Source organism: Eleutherodactylus coqui, chromosome 8 (assembly GCF_035609145.1).
Source record: "Eleutherodactylus coqui strain aEleCoq1 chromosome 8, aEleCoq1.hap1, whole genome shotgun sequence".
Lineage (NCBI taxonomy): Eukaryota > Metazoa > Chordata > Amphibia > Anura > Eleutherodactylidae > Eleutherodactylus > Eleutherodactylus coqui.
In genome coordinates, this window is record NC_089844.1 from 136113351 (window position 1) to 136127336 (window position 13986).

Below are 13986 nucleotides of genomic sequence, written 5' to 3' on the forward strand. Positions count from 1 at the left end.
ACAAAAAAATAAATGAATCACAAGCAGGATCTGCATTAAAATCCACTTCAAATCTCCCATTTATTGCGAATTTTGAAGCAGATCCACTGCAGTTTTCACCCTTCTGGTAAAAGAGGTGAATCCTGCTGTGGATCCACATCAAAACCCGCACCGATGATGTAGCTTATGACGCTAACTTTGTGTGAAATTCTGCACCAAATCCTCTACATGTGAACGCACCCCAAGGCAAATTTGCTGCAGACCTTCCATCCAAACGCTCTGCATGGAAAATCCCCAACATTAAAGTAGAAGCAAAATAGATGAGAATTTCAAGAACAGCGCTCCTAAAGTCCCCGTAATGAGTGGAGCCATAGTGCGCATACGTAACCACTGATGCATTCTCTGTGTAGGAGGGCCATCCATGTCAGTCCCATAGAAACAAATGGAGCTGTGGTCATACGTGTGCACGACCGCCCTATCCATGAACAGGACTTCAGGGGAACTGTTCTTGTGATCCCTGATCGTCCCTATGATCGGACCTCCAGCAATCATACATTTATCACCCATCCTTTAATATGCAGTTGTATTGTATGCTCTGCACCGCATTAGCACAGTATCACAAATGATGGCTTTTAATTTACATATGTTCTGAGGCAAAACTAGCATCAGACAGAAGATTTCATAGTCTTGTACCTATAGCGATGAATGTCCGACACCTCCAGGCCTTTATGGGTCAACTTGATACAAATGCCAACACCAATTACACCCCTTGTGCTATGAATTCAGATCCAGCACCAGTTCTGGATTTGTTGCAGTCATGAACTGCCAGATCCGCCGTGATAAGTCTGGTCCAATCCGTCTCTCTCTCCCTTGAGCTGGCTCATCGCCTTTCGTGCTGCTCACATCGCCATCCGGGTCATCGCCCTCTTCTGCGGCACTGGCATTACGTGGCACCCGCAGATCAGAGAGAAGAGAGAGTTTCTCCCGTTCGGTCCTGCACTCTGCATAGGCCTTAAAGAGACGGAGTGAAAACATCAGCAGATCAATGATGCTACGAGAGTTGCTATCCTGCCTGGTTGCACTAAAGTCTGTGATTAACCACCACCATATTAAAAGGAGTTGTGCAAGATGCCAACTCCTGTTCATATGCCTTAGTAGAGCTTCATAGAGCAGGTACTGCGCTCGGCATAGTCTATGCCGTAGAATAGAAAGCTGCTCAGTAAGAGCAACCCCTGTCCTGGCGGACCTTCTGCTGTTCCATTATTTTGCGATGAGCATTCACGCGAATGGCCCCCCTGTAATACTGCTGCAGAGGAAGAGTCAGGCTGGCACTCGATTTCCCCAGCAAAATCAGCTGTATGCAAGGGGTGCAAAGAGTGGGATGATCAGCTGCCCCATATAATCAAAGGAGTTTTGCATCTTACACAACCCCTTTGATATAAATTTGTCCGGGCATCCTGGGAACATGAAGAGCTGCTGCTCGGAGGCTCTAACCTGCATGAGGAGCTGCGGAGAAGGGTAGGCCTCCGTTATGGCCGCAGCCATTACTGGACTAACTCGGTTTAACTGCTGAATTTGCCTCCTCCATACTAGAGGTAAACCTGTAAGTGATCCTCGGGGACCCCAGCCACGCCAGCTCCCTGCTGAGGTGCAGAAGGAGTACGACTGAGCTTCCCAGTGTTTCCTGCAGAGAGATAAACCATTATGTGATATAATAAAACTAGACAAGGCAAGTACCCAGTGCCCACCCATACCATTGTGTTTTGGTAAGTCCAGAATTCTGTGCTGATTTATTATTTAATAGAATTTTTTAATAAATGTGTGTGTATATATTATACACACATACATACACACACTAGATATATATATATATATATATATATATATATTATATAATTTTTTTTTAATGAAAAAGGGGGAAGTATCTAAAAAAACATTTTATTTACTTTTTTCTATGACCCTGTGGGGGACTTGAACCTGCAATCTCAAGATCACTCAAATAATATCACTATTCATGCCTATGACAAGCCATGGCACACCCAGACACTACTAATTGGTGTCCGGTTGCCAAAGCAACCCATCGGCCCTCTGCCCTGTCTTGGCAGAGGACTGCAGGCGTCACAGAGGGGTGTTCACACCAATCCCCACTGTTGCACCAGGGGGCCGGCTGTTAGTCCGAGCTAGCTTCAGATTGCGTTAACTCAGCTGCTGAGCTTGGGCCATTCCATGTGTCATAAATATACAGGATTTCTCAGAACACCTTCCCACTCAGGACGTACACTACAGCTATGTCTTGAGCGGGAAGGGGTTAAAGGTGTTTTCCCAAACTACATTTATCATGAAAGCATGACCACTGCTCCATTCCCATCCTATGGAGATAGTCCTCAGTTATTGCAGTCATTCCCATAAAGGTGGATGGGAGTTGTGCTCACACATGTACACTACTCTGCCACTCACATAGGGGACCGCTGTTCTCGCGATTGCTGGGAATGCCAACAATCATACATTTATCGCTTATCTTGTGGCTAGGCAGTATATGTACAGTAGTTTATGGGAAAATGCCTTCAACTGTTCACTCGATCTGAATTAATTAATAAAATGCTTCTCCGGACACAATACGGGTTTTCAGCTTCACAGAGAGAGATCAGATTATGTATTGCCCTTAGAAGTCTATGGAGGAAGGGAGGAGGGAACAACTGCAAGAAAAATGAAGCATAGAGACCCTGCTCAATGTTGTAGGAAGGTTTACTAAGTCACAGCTACACTGCTCAGTACTGCTGTAGAATGGCCTCCATGTTGCTGCTTCTTGGGGTGTGCTAGAGAGGGGAGCAGGATCTCTACGTTCTTGTGTACAAGACATCGTAGTAGAAAATCCAGCTATTTCTTAGTCTAAATTCTTCAAGAAGATTGCTTCTATAGTGAAGGTTCACAAATTGCCCCATTTATGTGTTATAGTCAGTGGTGACCCCTACTGGCTACATTAGATCCTGTCCTTGCAATTAGGTTACTTTCAAATGGCCATAACATGGGTGTTTGTTGCAGCTGTATTATGGATGCAACACCCAGACATCATACTTAGACCTACATATTCTTCTATAGTGTTCTAACTCCAGTTCTGATGAAACACGGCTGGTCCGGGTGTCACATCCATCATAGGTGTGCAAAACAGCACCCATATTAAGGTCATCTGAAAGTAGTAATATCTGCTGGCCCCTAGAATAGGTTACTACCAAAATAACTAGCTAACTGGCAACAAAGCACAGATTCTCTTTAAACTCACCGGAACGGGCGCTGAGCTATGCTCTTCGTCATGGCACAGATGTGCTGCCCAAGCTGCTTCCATGTGTCCAGGTTCAAGACCTCTATGTTGTAATACAGCTGTGAGAACACAAGGGCCTGGCCTCCCGTTGTGTAAGACAAGACATGAATATCACAAATACATTAGAAGATTAACCATTATTTGTAGACGAGACAGTATGGCATAGAAAAGACTTCTAACCGAGGAAGACTTTCTTGAGAAGACGACCCTATAGGCAAGCTACAACATTGCCATTGATACCAGGAGTTGTAGGAAGCGGCACACTGAACTGCCAGTTCCTCGTGTACTTACCCAGGGGCAGATCAAAGCTACCAAGTGCCCGAGGCTGTATGAAAATTAGTGGGCCTCCCAGACGAGTCTAAAGTTCTAAAATAATAATGATCTGACATTTACTATATAGAGACAATACGAAAACCAAGCTTACTACATAGATATATGAGAACCAAGGTAACTACATAGATAGCATAACTGAACTGAACTTACTCCATAGATATGGTACCAGAACCTAGCCGACTATATAGATATGGTGCAAGAGCCAAGGTGACACCAATTTGCAAGTCTCACTGTGAACGCATTAATTTTGTCAACCGTATGAGGTCACAGGGCTATACAGTAACTTTTTGTCATGTGACCCATGTCGTGGTAATAATCACTGTGTAACCCTAGTAGGTTTCCCTTCATTTGCATAATTCTATGCTGTAATGAAAAGCACAGTCCACCACACTTGTCATTCCAGCAGAGAATGGTGCAACTTAACAGCCGAAATGGAGACCTACTGGGTTTCCATGATGGCCAAGATACGTTCTGTTCAGGTCCCATCCTTGGGATTTTAAAAACGGACACCCTAATAGGACCCCTGGATGGAGCAAAAAACGTGATGTAAACAAAGCTGCACCGACAGAACCCTGGATGAAACCATATGTGGTCATTAGTGAAACGGAGACCATGTTGGTCTCCATTTTAGCAGGATTCCATTAGTTTTGTTTCTTATTTTTGCCGAACAGAATAGCGTAGTCAACAGCACCGTTATGTACAAGAAAGGAGTCGAATCTTAGTGGTGCGGTGTGATCTTGGAAGGGAAGAGGGGCTACACTGCCTCCCTGTCAGCAGCCCAGTAAGATTGCTGGTGGGGGAGTGGGGTGTGCCATATTGTCAAAAAGGAGGGGCCTATAGAGAGTTAAGACAGGCTTCCTGTCACCTAGAGTGCAGAGCATGATGCTTTAAGGGCTCAGTCAGGCGAGTGGAAATCCACCATGCTTATTTCTGCATGGAAATAGGCATGGTGGAGCGAAAATCTGCACCTACCAGAGAAGAACATATCGGTGGCAAAGGACGTGGTCATGTGGATTTTTTCCTGCACACGTATTGCGTTTTTTTGCGTGCGGCTCCCTGCTCCTCTGACTAAGCCCTTAGGAAGGCAGAGGCCTCAATCTCCTTGAGAGCTGCTTTGTAGGTTGGTAGGACAGCGACCAATAGCGGATTAGAATATGGGCTATTTGGGCAGCAGTGGGACCCCTGGAGGTCACCCCGACCTCCCCTATTATGATCCGCCATTGCTCCTATCTGTCCCTGACATCACAGCTTCACATCGGCTATAGTTTTAATGCAATTGCAAAACTGAAAGTCCCTAATTGTGCGTGTTAGTGATCATTCAGGGGTTAAAACTAAGGGTGCGACTACATGGGACAACTATCATCTGTAGAGTCACTCCAGCAAATGTAAGGGCCCTTTTACATGGAATGATTATCATTCCGTTTATTGCTGGTTTGGGCAGAACTGAATGATAACAACTTGTTTGCTTATCGTTTATTATTAAGCTTCTGCAGAAACTGAACTCTTGCTGTGGGTAAAAGTACGCCCTACAACTATTTTGAATGTGTGTTCATATGAGATTTGCAATTGTGAAGCCACTCTAAGTAACGGGGCCCAAAATTTGAACTTTATATCTCCTTTTCAGCCAGGGGCATAACTAAAGGCTCAGGGGCCCTGATGCAAAAGGGGAGCAGGGGCCCCCCCTCTATCTGTACCCGTACCCATACCTAAACCATGCTGCACAGAGGCATAACTTGAAGCTCCTGGGCCCCAATGCAAAACCTGTAACAGGGCCCCCAACTATAATGCTTTATTCATAGTACTGGGCTCCCTATATGGAGAAGAGAGGCCTTATGGGCCCCCTAAGGCTCCTGGGCCCGGGTGCAACCGCATCCCCTGCACCCTCTATAGTTACGCCCCTGTTTTTAGCCTAATTATATTGCTATTTCTCCAACTTTGGGTATGGACAACCCCCTCCCATAGAGGGTCCTATGTTAACCTATATATTTAATGTATAGGATATTTTGTTGGATGGCGCAATAATATATCAATGTCGTATCTTGAGAAAAATTGGATTCGGTAATGAAATTCAAGCAGAGTAAAGGGAGGACATATAGAATATCATTTTGGAAAATTAGTCATCTCACCTCATCTATCTGCCTCCAGGACACCCATCCGTCCTCCAGGTCTTGCCGAGCTTTCGCCTCCAGAGAATGTCTCTCCATTTTGTGATGTAACCTTTGACATCTGCAAGTTCAAACAACCATCTTATGAAAAAGTCTTGACATTCACAGTTTGGAGACTTACTACAAAAAATGCCTTAAATGCACATAATGCCTGTAAACGATGCGAAAACTTCAGGTAAGAGGCTCAAAGTCTGAGGCTGCACTACGGAGACATTCTGATCATACAGGGTGGGCCATGGAAAATTAGGCCGGCACCACTCAGTTATGAAAGCTGTGTAAAATTAAATCTGTCTTTGTTGTCCATAACAACCAATCACAGCGCAGCTTTCCTTTTACCTCAGCAGTATGAGAAATGAAAGCTGCACTGTGATTGGTATTTCTGCATTAACTGACCAGTGGTGCTGCCCTTATTAGAAACTGCTAGGTGCCCGGTGAAGGAAGCACCAATAAGCTGGTGCAAAGATGGCGGAGGTGAGAGAGAGCACAATATCTTTTAAAATCAGCTGCAGAAGCGCATCTCATGGCAAGTCAAAATCCGCAGTGATGTGTCTTTTGCGGAAATGCCGCAGAATTCTCCACTGCGGAAAATCCACAGCATTTCTGCTATGTGTAAACATACCCTAAGGGGCCATCCGAAACTTAAATATGGACAGCCTGTACTTTGTCTGAACGATGATTTTAAAGGTGAACTTAAAATCCATCTTCAGCCGCAGAGAGATAAAGTATCTCTCAGCAGACCACATGCTGTGTTCTCCACGGGAGGTGGGAGATAACATTGTAACCTGTTGGCAGACCAGAGGAGAACAATGCAGCTGTGCGCACAGCTGGGCGTGGGATTAATCACACACTGGATGCCCTTTTACATGCAAATGAAGATGATAAAAAGTTAATAGACATTAGTGGCCATTAACTCTTGATGCAGAAAGATCGCTAAAACTTTCAATCTTTCGAAAGATTATCTTTGCGTGTAAATGGGCCTTTAGTGTCATTCAAACAGCTGATTGGTAAGGGTGTCGGGAGTTGGACCCCCACTGAATAAAAGACAGATCATCAATAGTTACTGTAAAGTCCAGAAGTCCCATTTAATGGCATTACAATTCTTGCAAAGGAGCTATGCAGATGACATCACTTACCTACGATATTCTCTAAGTCCCATAATAACTAATGAAATCTTCTTATCAGGATACTTTTTTGCGCACCCAAACACAGATTCCGGGGTCTCATCATTGCTGGTAGTTACCGGGGCCTGCAATATACAGAGTGGTAATGGGATTACACAGATAGGCCGTGTTATTGCTCCCCTTAAAATCAAACATTACTCATCAGACCGCTGTTAAGGGGGTTGTGCGGAGTTATAACCTTATCCCCTATCCACAGGATAGGGTGTAACTTTATGATCAGCAGGGTCTAATAGGTGGGGCCCCCAGTGATCTGGAGAATGGGGGTCCCAAAGGACCCCACATGAAAAGAGTAGAGGTCACACATGAGCAATCCATTCATTTCGATGAAAGCAATCGAAACTACCAAGTACAAGTGCTGGGCAATCTCCAGTGCCCCATGTATGTGGGGGCCTTCGGGACCACTGGTTTCAGGATCATGTGGTTCACAACGATTGGACCCCTGCCAATCAAAGTTATCCCCTACCCACAGAATAGGGGATAACTTTATAACTTGGCACAACCCCTATAACTCAACTCTAGAAAATACCAAATACTACATGGATCGTACTATGAACACCATTTAGCCTTCGCGGCTAGCACAGCTTAACACAACTTTGATATTTCTCTATGGGCAGGTTGCCAGCAAACTTCTTCCATCATAAGAAAACACCGAGGTTGCCGACAAGTCGCAGCAATGCTCTCAGCTTTAACCTTTGTTGCTGTAGAGAGCCTTAACCCCTTCCCCCTGCAGTCAGTTTCACCCCTCTTGACCACCATTTTTCATATCTGACACGTGTCACTTTAAGTGGTGATACCTTTGGAATGCTTTTACTTATGCAAGTTAGCAGATAAACAACACTCAATTTTTACTAGGCCGGCTGCACACGGGCGGATTTGCATTGTGTAATCCGGGGCGGGCGTCCCCCTCTGGGTTCTGCAGCAAATACAGTCCATAACATGCTATGGAAAAATGATTCTTCCTGCACACGAGTGGAAATCAATTGCGATTTCTGCTTGCAGAGAGGGGGAAAAAATTAAACAAAAATCGCAGCATGCTCTATTTTGGAGCGGATTTCACGCGGTCGGCTTCCACTGAAGTCAATGGAAGCCGTCCGACTTGCAGCCCGTCCATAATTAACTTTGCGGACAGGTCACGGATTCTGCGTCATCGCCTAGCGACGGCATGGGAAGGGGGGGGGGGGGAAATGAAAAAGAAAAATTGGTTCATATTCAGAGAGCCATCATTTTTTCATCTTTCCATCTACAGCGCTGTAAAGCCGTTTTTTATGGGAAACGCTGACGTTTTACGTTATCATTGGTACCATTTTCGCATGGAGGCAAAATCTTTGATCCCACTTATTGTGTTTTAACCCCTTGAGTGGCGGGTTTCCTACCACCCTGTCGTGCCCACCAGGGCAGGTTTTTTAAAATGGTCTAATCATTGAATTTCAACTAATTTTGCAGTTGCGTCTCAAGAGCCATAACTTTTTCATTTTTCCATTGACATGGCCATATAAGGGCTTGTTTTTTGCGGGACAAGTTGTGATTTTTTAAACAGGGGGGGGGGAGGAAAAAAAGAAATGGGGAAAAAAGAAAAAAAGGGGCCATGTCATTAACTTCCTTCTTTGGGTCATTACGACGCACGGATACCACATGTGTGATTGTATTTTTGATTTTTTTACAAAGTAAAGGGAGACAAGTGTTTTTATAATTTTTTTTATAATTTAACTTTTTAAAAAAATTTTTTTTTGTCCCTTTAGGGGACTTCCACAGGGACCCATCAGGACCCCTGATCACATTCCGGGGGTCCGATGGTGACAGCCCTTTACATGCTGCAGTCACATAGACTGCAGCATGTAAAGGGTTAACACAGCAGAGATCGGAGGTTTTCTCTGATCTCTGCTGTAAGAGTTGGTGCCTGCTTGTCCTCTGACAGCTAACAACCAGCTCTCCCTGCCACAGAGACCATCGGCTTGCTTCTGACAAGCCGATGGTCTCTATGGCAACCTGTAAACAAAGCAGGAGATTGCCGACATATCGGCAATATCTTCTGCTGGTTTTTCAAAGCCCTGGCTTTGTTCTCTGTGGGACTGTGCAGGCAGAGCACACTGTTACAGCTTGTGGCATTGTGCTCTGCAGCTCCCATAGTGATACATAGCCCGGAAATCTTCCGGGCTATGTTGCTATGAGCAGTGGAGCTCGTCCCGGAAATTTTCCGGGCGTGCCACTCAAGGGGTTAAAGGAGACCAGCTATTAAAAAAAGACAAAAAAAAATGTAATTCGGACATTGTTTTAATTTTTTTTAATCCATTCACCGTGCAGTTTAAGTGAAATGTTAGACTTATTCTTCAGGTCAGGGCGGTTGCAGAAATACCAAATTTGTATATGTATTTTTCTTTCCTACTTTTGCGCAATAAAAGCAATTTTCATACGTGCATGTAAATGGAATATTTTCATTTGTATAGCGCCAACTTAATAAATTACCTGAAAGTAGCGCTTTCAGGTAATTTATTACCCCCCCACCAAGCTGGCTACTCATTTTCCCGACCTTAGAAGGATGGAAGGTTGAGTCAACCTTGAGCCGGCTACCTGACCCATTTTTGATCATTTTTTATTATGTGTTTTGGGAGCTAAGGTGTACAAAAATCAGCAGCTCCAACATGGTTTTGTTCATATGCCACAAGGTTCGCATTTATCAAAGGTTTTACAAAAAATGCAGTGCTTACAAAGAGATAAAATGAAGACAAAGTAAACCTGACATCCAATAAATGCAAAGTCCTTGAGGATGCATATAAAATGGCGTATATTCCAGCTATAATGAGTAGCTTTATTAAATAGGACACTATCCCGTATATCCAGCATAACTTTTTATACTTTCCACACTAGACCTCAGGTATGTACATTCCCCTTAAGCAAATCCCTGGCCTAAAGGCCCTTTTAAACGCAACGATCATCACTCAAAATTCATTCAAACGGACGAAAACGAGTGATAACTGTTACATGTTAACGCGGGCAGTCATGCACTATTTGTTCAATATATCGTTAGCCAAGTTTTTTAGGTTGGCATAAAATCCATTGTTTGGTTGCTGGGAATTCTTTCAGTGTGAATGCTGTTTGTTCAGGGTTTCCAGATAAGTGATGGCTTTCTTTTGCTTTGCATATGCAATTAGTGCAGTGTTTACTCACAATGGAATGTGCTGGCCAGATATTTGCTCAGCTGGGCCAAGTGTTTAAGCAATAACAATCGCCTAAACACAAACAGCTTGTGGAGGAAAATGCAGATGATTAATTAGCTAATGGAGTGATTATTTGTGCAAGCAATTTTATGCAAAACCATCGCTAAATCTTTCGGCAGTTTGAGCGATTATCTTTGCGTGTAAAAGGGCCTTAAGACTGGATGGCCAGCTAACATGGGGCAAACTCAATGAATATTTAACAGCTCACCTTCTTGTGCTTCCTCCCCTCAGTTCATGAAGATGCTGCTGAATTGGTTTGCCAATTTGCACCGGACTTTCCAGCCAGTTTGGCCTTGTCCAGCTCAAAGGCAAGCCAAATGGAATCTGGATATATCATTCCTGTGTACACACACACACACACACACACACACACACACACACACACGCACGCACACACGCACACACGCACACACGCACACACGCACAGTCATTATACACTTTCATGTCCATGTTACCTGAATGTAGCAGCGGACACTCATGAGAAAATCTTTTGGCTCCACCAGTATTAACATTTCATCATCTTCTTTGCAAAGCTGTAGACCATCCTGCAAAATAACATGCAGAGCATAAGGGCAGCACTGATACGGACCCCCACTTACAAATGAAGTACAACTGTTTCTGGTATCATGTTGGTTGCTATAGACAACTGTGCCCTTTGCACCAGTTTTGAAAAAATTTCCCCAAAGTAATACCGCTCATCTTACCACGCATGTCCAGTCTCCTGGCATCTCTCTCCTCCAAGTGACGCTATAGGGAACAGCGTGCGGCTCTATAGAGTAATTGTAACCAGCCACTTTCAAGGATTCCAGCAGATCTTCACATCCGGCATCTTGAAGTAGACCTGTAGAAGACATTATAATTTAGGACACTGTAAATCCCCAGGAGCTCCACATTTAGTGCCGAAAACAACGAGAACGGAACCAGATTAGATTCTATGGGCCGCATGTCCATCCTTGAGGTCAGAGTGTCATTACATGTCCTACCTGCATCAAGGTAGACCGTCATGAACTTCCCACACTGATCTGGTCTCAGCATCTTCAGTGCCAGTGCAGACTCTTTTCGCTTCTCCTTCATCTCCTTCTCCAGATCCCGGATTCTCTCTTTCTCCTGCCTCTTGGCCTCTTTCTCCTTCCTCCGTTCCTCTGCCTGTACCCTAGCAGCTTCCAGTTCTTCCAGGGTTTTTCTCCTCCTCGTTCTTTTATTTGGACTGGAAGTTGTGGAACCAGGTAGAGGAACAGGTAACATAGGGACCTCACCAGAGGGTTGAGCTTTGGTTTGCAGATCAAGATCCCCTTGTCCATCCTGAGCAGTCTCATAGGCTTCCGATTCTTCATGAAGACTTTCTTGATTACTTCTGGGCAGATCTGTAGCCTTGCTGTCATCCTTCTCAGCACTAGTAGACTCTTCCTCAGTATCGGAGTCAGATATCTCCCAGGTTTTGGCCCTTTTTATTAGTTTCTTCGAAACAGATCCTTGGACCTTTGTGGTTTCCATCACCAGTCTTGGTGATAATAAATACGAGTTCCTGTTATTTCTATTACTTGTCGTTCATCATAAAACGGGGACTCCGTCATAGCACGTCCGGCTAGTTAGCAGATAGGAGGACTAAGAAAATAAGAAAAGATAGACCATCGATTAACTATCCTGACGATGGATCATCAACAGTAAAGTTCCAGACAATCTCTTTAATAAAATACACATAAAACATCAAGTTTATCTCCAGACTTCGGGCTCCTGCACTGGCGAGGGCGTTATCAGGCTGTGATTCCCTGCCCGACATCGCCCTCGCAATCCACCTGAAATCCCCTGGATGCGAGGCGTTTTCACATGGAAACAGCCTCATATCACTGCGGGGGTTCCCTTCAACCCCACCGCGACTGTCACAGCTGTGTAACAAATTTGCGATGTTCTCCTACTGTTTTCAATGGGGCCAGCGCTGCCGGCTCTATTGAAAACAGTGGCCAATATTGCAAAAAAATAGGAAAGGCTGCAAATTTTTTTCCACGTAGCATCGCAGGAGTAAAAACATCGCAAAGGAGAATGAAACCATTGGCTTCATAATCATCCGTTTTCACTCACGCATCACGAGAAAAATCACACAATTTTCTCACCAGTGAGGGAGCCCTAATACCTGTAAGAAACACACAAACAAAATATAGCATCAAACCAAATCGCCAGTCGTGTATTTCCTGGAGGGCCCCTTCACTCCTTTACCCTCCTTATAAATTGTGGTTCTGTATTCAAGAAAAGGCTTGTACGAAATAGAACAGCTATGTGCTAAAGTATTATTACTATTACCATCCATTAATGTCTACATACACTATCTTATCAGAGGTAATTGGACACCTGAGCAAGAGTCAACATTAGTAATTATTTACATACATTACTACTTAGTGGGTCTCCTCTGGCCCTAACAACATCACATACTGCCTACTAATGGCTGATACACTTCAGCTGGTATTTCCCCCCATCCATCCTGTAAACATCTGGCGAGTTCTTTTGAAGAAGATGGCTGCTGGTCATATTTCCTGACCCGATGTTCCAGTTCATCCCAAAGATGTTCAGTAGGGTTCAGGTCAGGACTCTGTGCAGCCGGTCTAATCGTGTAACATCCTGATCCTCAAACCAACGTCAACCAGTGTTGGATTTATAACAAGCGCGTTGTCTTGTTGGAAGTATGGCCGACCATCCCCAGAGTATTACCACATTGTCAGCAGCACATTATTGTCTAGAAGGTCAGGGTTCACCTCCGTGTTCATGGTTCTTGTCACTACAACCAACGAACCAAGACCATGCCACTTAACACATCCCCGACCATAACAGAACCTCTGCTGTACTTACCTGTTGGCACGACACACTCAGGTAAGATGTTCCCCATCATCCTCCACACCCGGGTACCTCCATCTGATGTGAAGATGGAGCAGTGGGATTCATCACTCCCTAGAACATTCTTCCATTGCTCAACTGCCAGTGATGACGCTTCTTGCACCACTGTAGACGAGTCGATGCATTGCGCTTAGTGATGGACGGCTTGTGTGCAGCGGTATAACCTGTATATCCAATAGCGTGCCGTTCCTGCCACAAACTATGGTTGACACCTCCAAGGGTCTCATCCTATGTAGCACGGTTTAGGACACGTGACACGCTAATAACATACACTCCATTCTACTGACCGGGGTGTTCAAATCCGTTTGCTAGGGCAGTGTACGCCATAGTGCTTGTACGGTAAAACACATATATTCTCCAAGAAGGAACGTTCCAATAATCAAAATAAAATGTAACAATCTGATCTGAGTGCTTTAATGGAAGGTCTCAAGGGAAACCATGACTGCTTTCTTAAGAAAACAGCGCCACGCTTGTCCGTATGTTGTATGCGATACTGCAGCTCAGCCACATTCACTTCATCAGGACCGGGCTACAAAACCAGCAACAAGCCACAGACAGGTGAGGCGCCGCACCTGGAAGAAGCGGCCATGTTTTTGCACGGCCCCTTTAACACAAGTAATTGAACATGAATTACCTAACAACCAGCCAGCACACGTACGGCGCTCGCTGTCCTGGCACAACATCCATCATACTTATGTTATTCCTCCAGCAAGGGGGGCAGGTTTATCATCTCTAGTCCACAGCTCTGGATGGCTCCACCAAAATGTCTCCTTCATTCATACAGACAACTCCATTCTCTTTCCCCCTGTACAATCAATTAGGCTGGACTAACCAGCAGGGACACGTCACGTGGTGCAGCTACCGGCGTCCATATTTGTTTCAGGCAGGGTTGTTGCTGCTTTAGTTTT

At 44.7% G+C, this 13986-nt stretch overlaps 1 protein-coding gene across 4 annotated transcripts; it reads right to left on the reverse strand.

Moving 5' to 3' along the window:
- Nucleotides 1-530: 530 nt before the first annotated feature.
- Nucleotides 531-13955, reverse strand: EME2 (essential meiotic structure-specific endonuclease subunit 2). 4 transcript variants are annotated; one of them, XM_066576496.1, is made up of 9 exons: nucleotides 13911-13955; nucleotides 11176-11797; nucleotides 10897-11033; nucleotides 10648-10737; nucleotides 6930-7042; nucleotides 5758-5857; nucleotides 3260-3375; nucleotides 1474-1663; nucleotides 531-990 (listed from the first exon to the last, which is right to left on the reverse strand). In XM_066576496.1, the coding sequence occupies exons 2-9, from the start codon at nucleotides 11684-11686 to the stop codon at nucleotides 754-756; spliced, it is 1494 nt and encodes a 497-aa protein (XP_066432593.1). In that variant the 5' UTR covers nucleotides 11687-11797; nucleotides 13911-13955; the 3' UTR covers nucleotides 531-753. The 4 variants fall into 4 exon arrangements, with proteins under 4 accessions (XP_066432593.1, XP_066432594.1, XP_066432592.1 ...); XM_066576497.1 differs by lacking the exon at nucleotides 13911-13955 and adding an exon at nucleotides 13771-13900; XM_066576495.1 differs by lacking the exon at nucleotides 13911-13955 and adding an exon at nucleotides 13713-13900.
- Nucleotides 13956-13986: the final 31 nt, after the last annotated feature.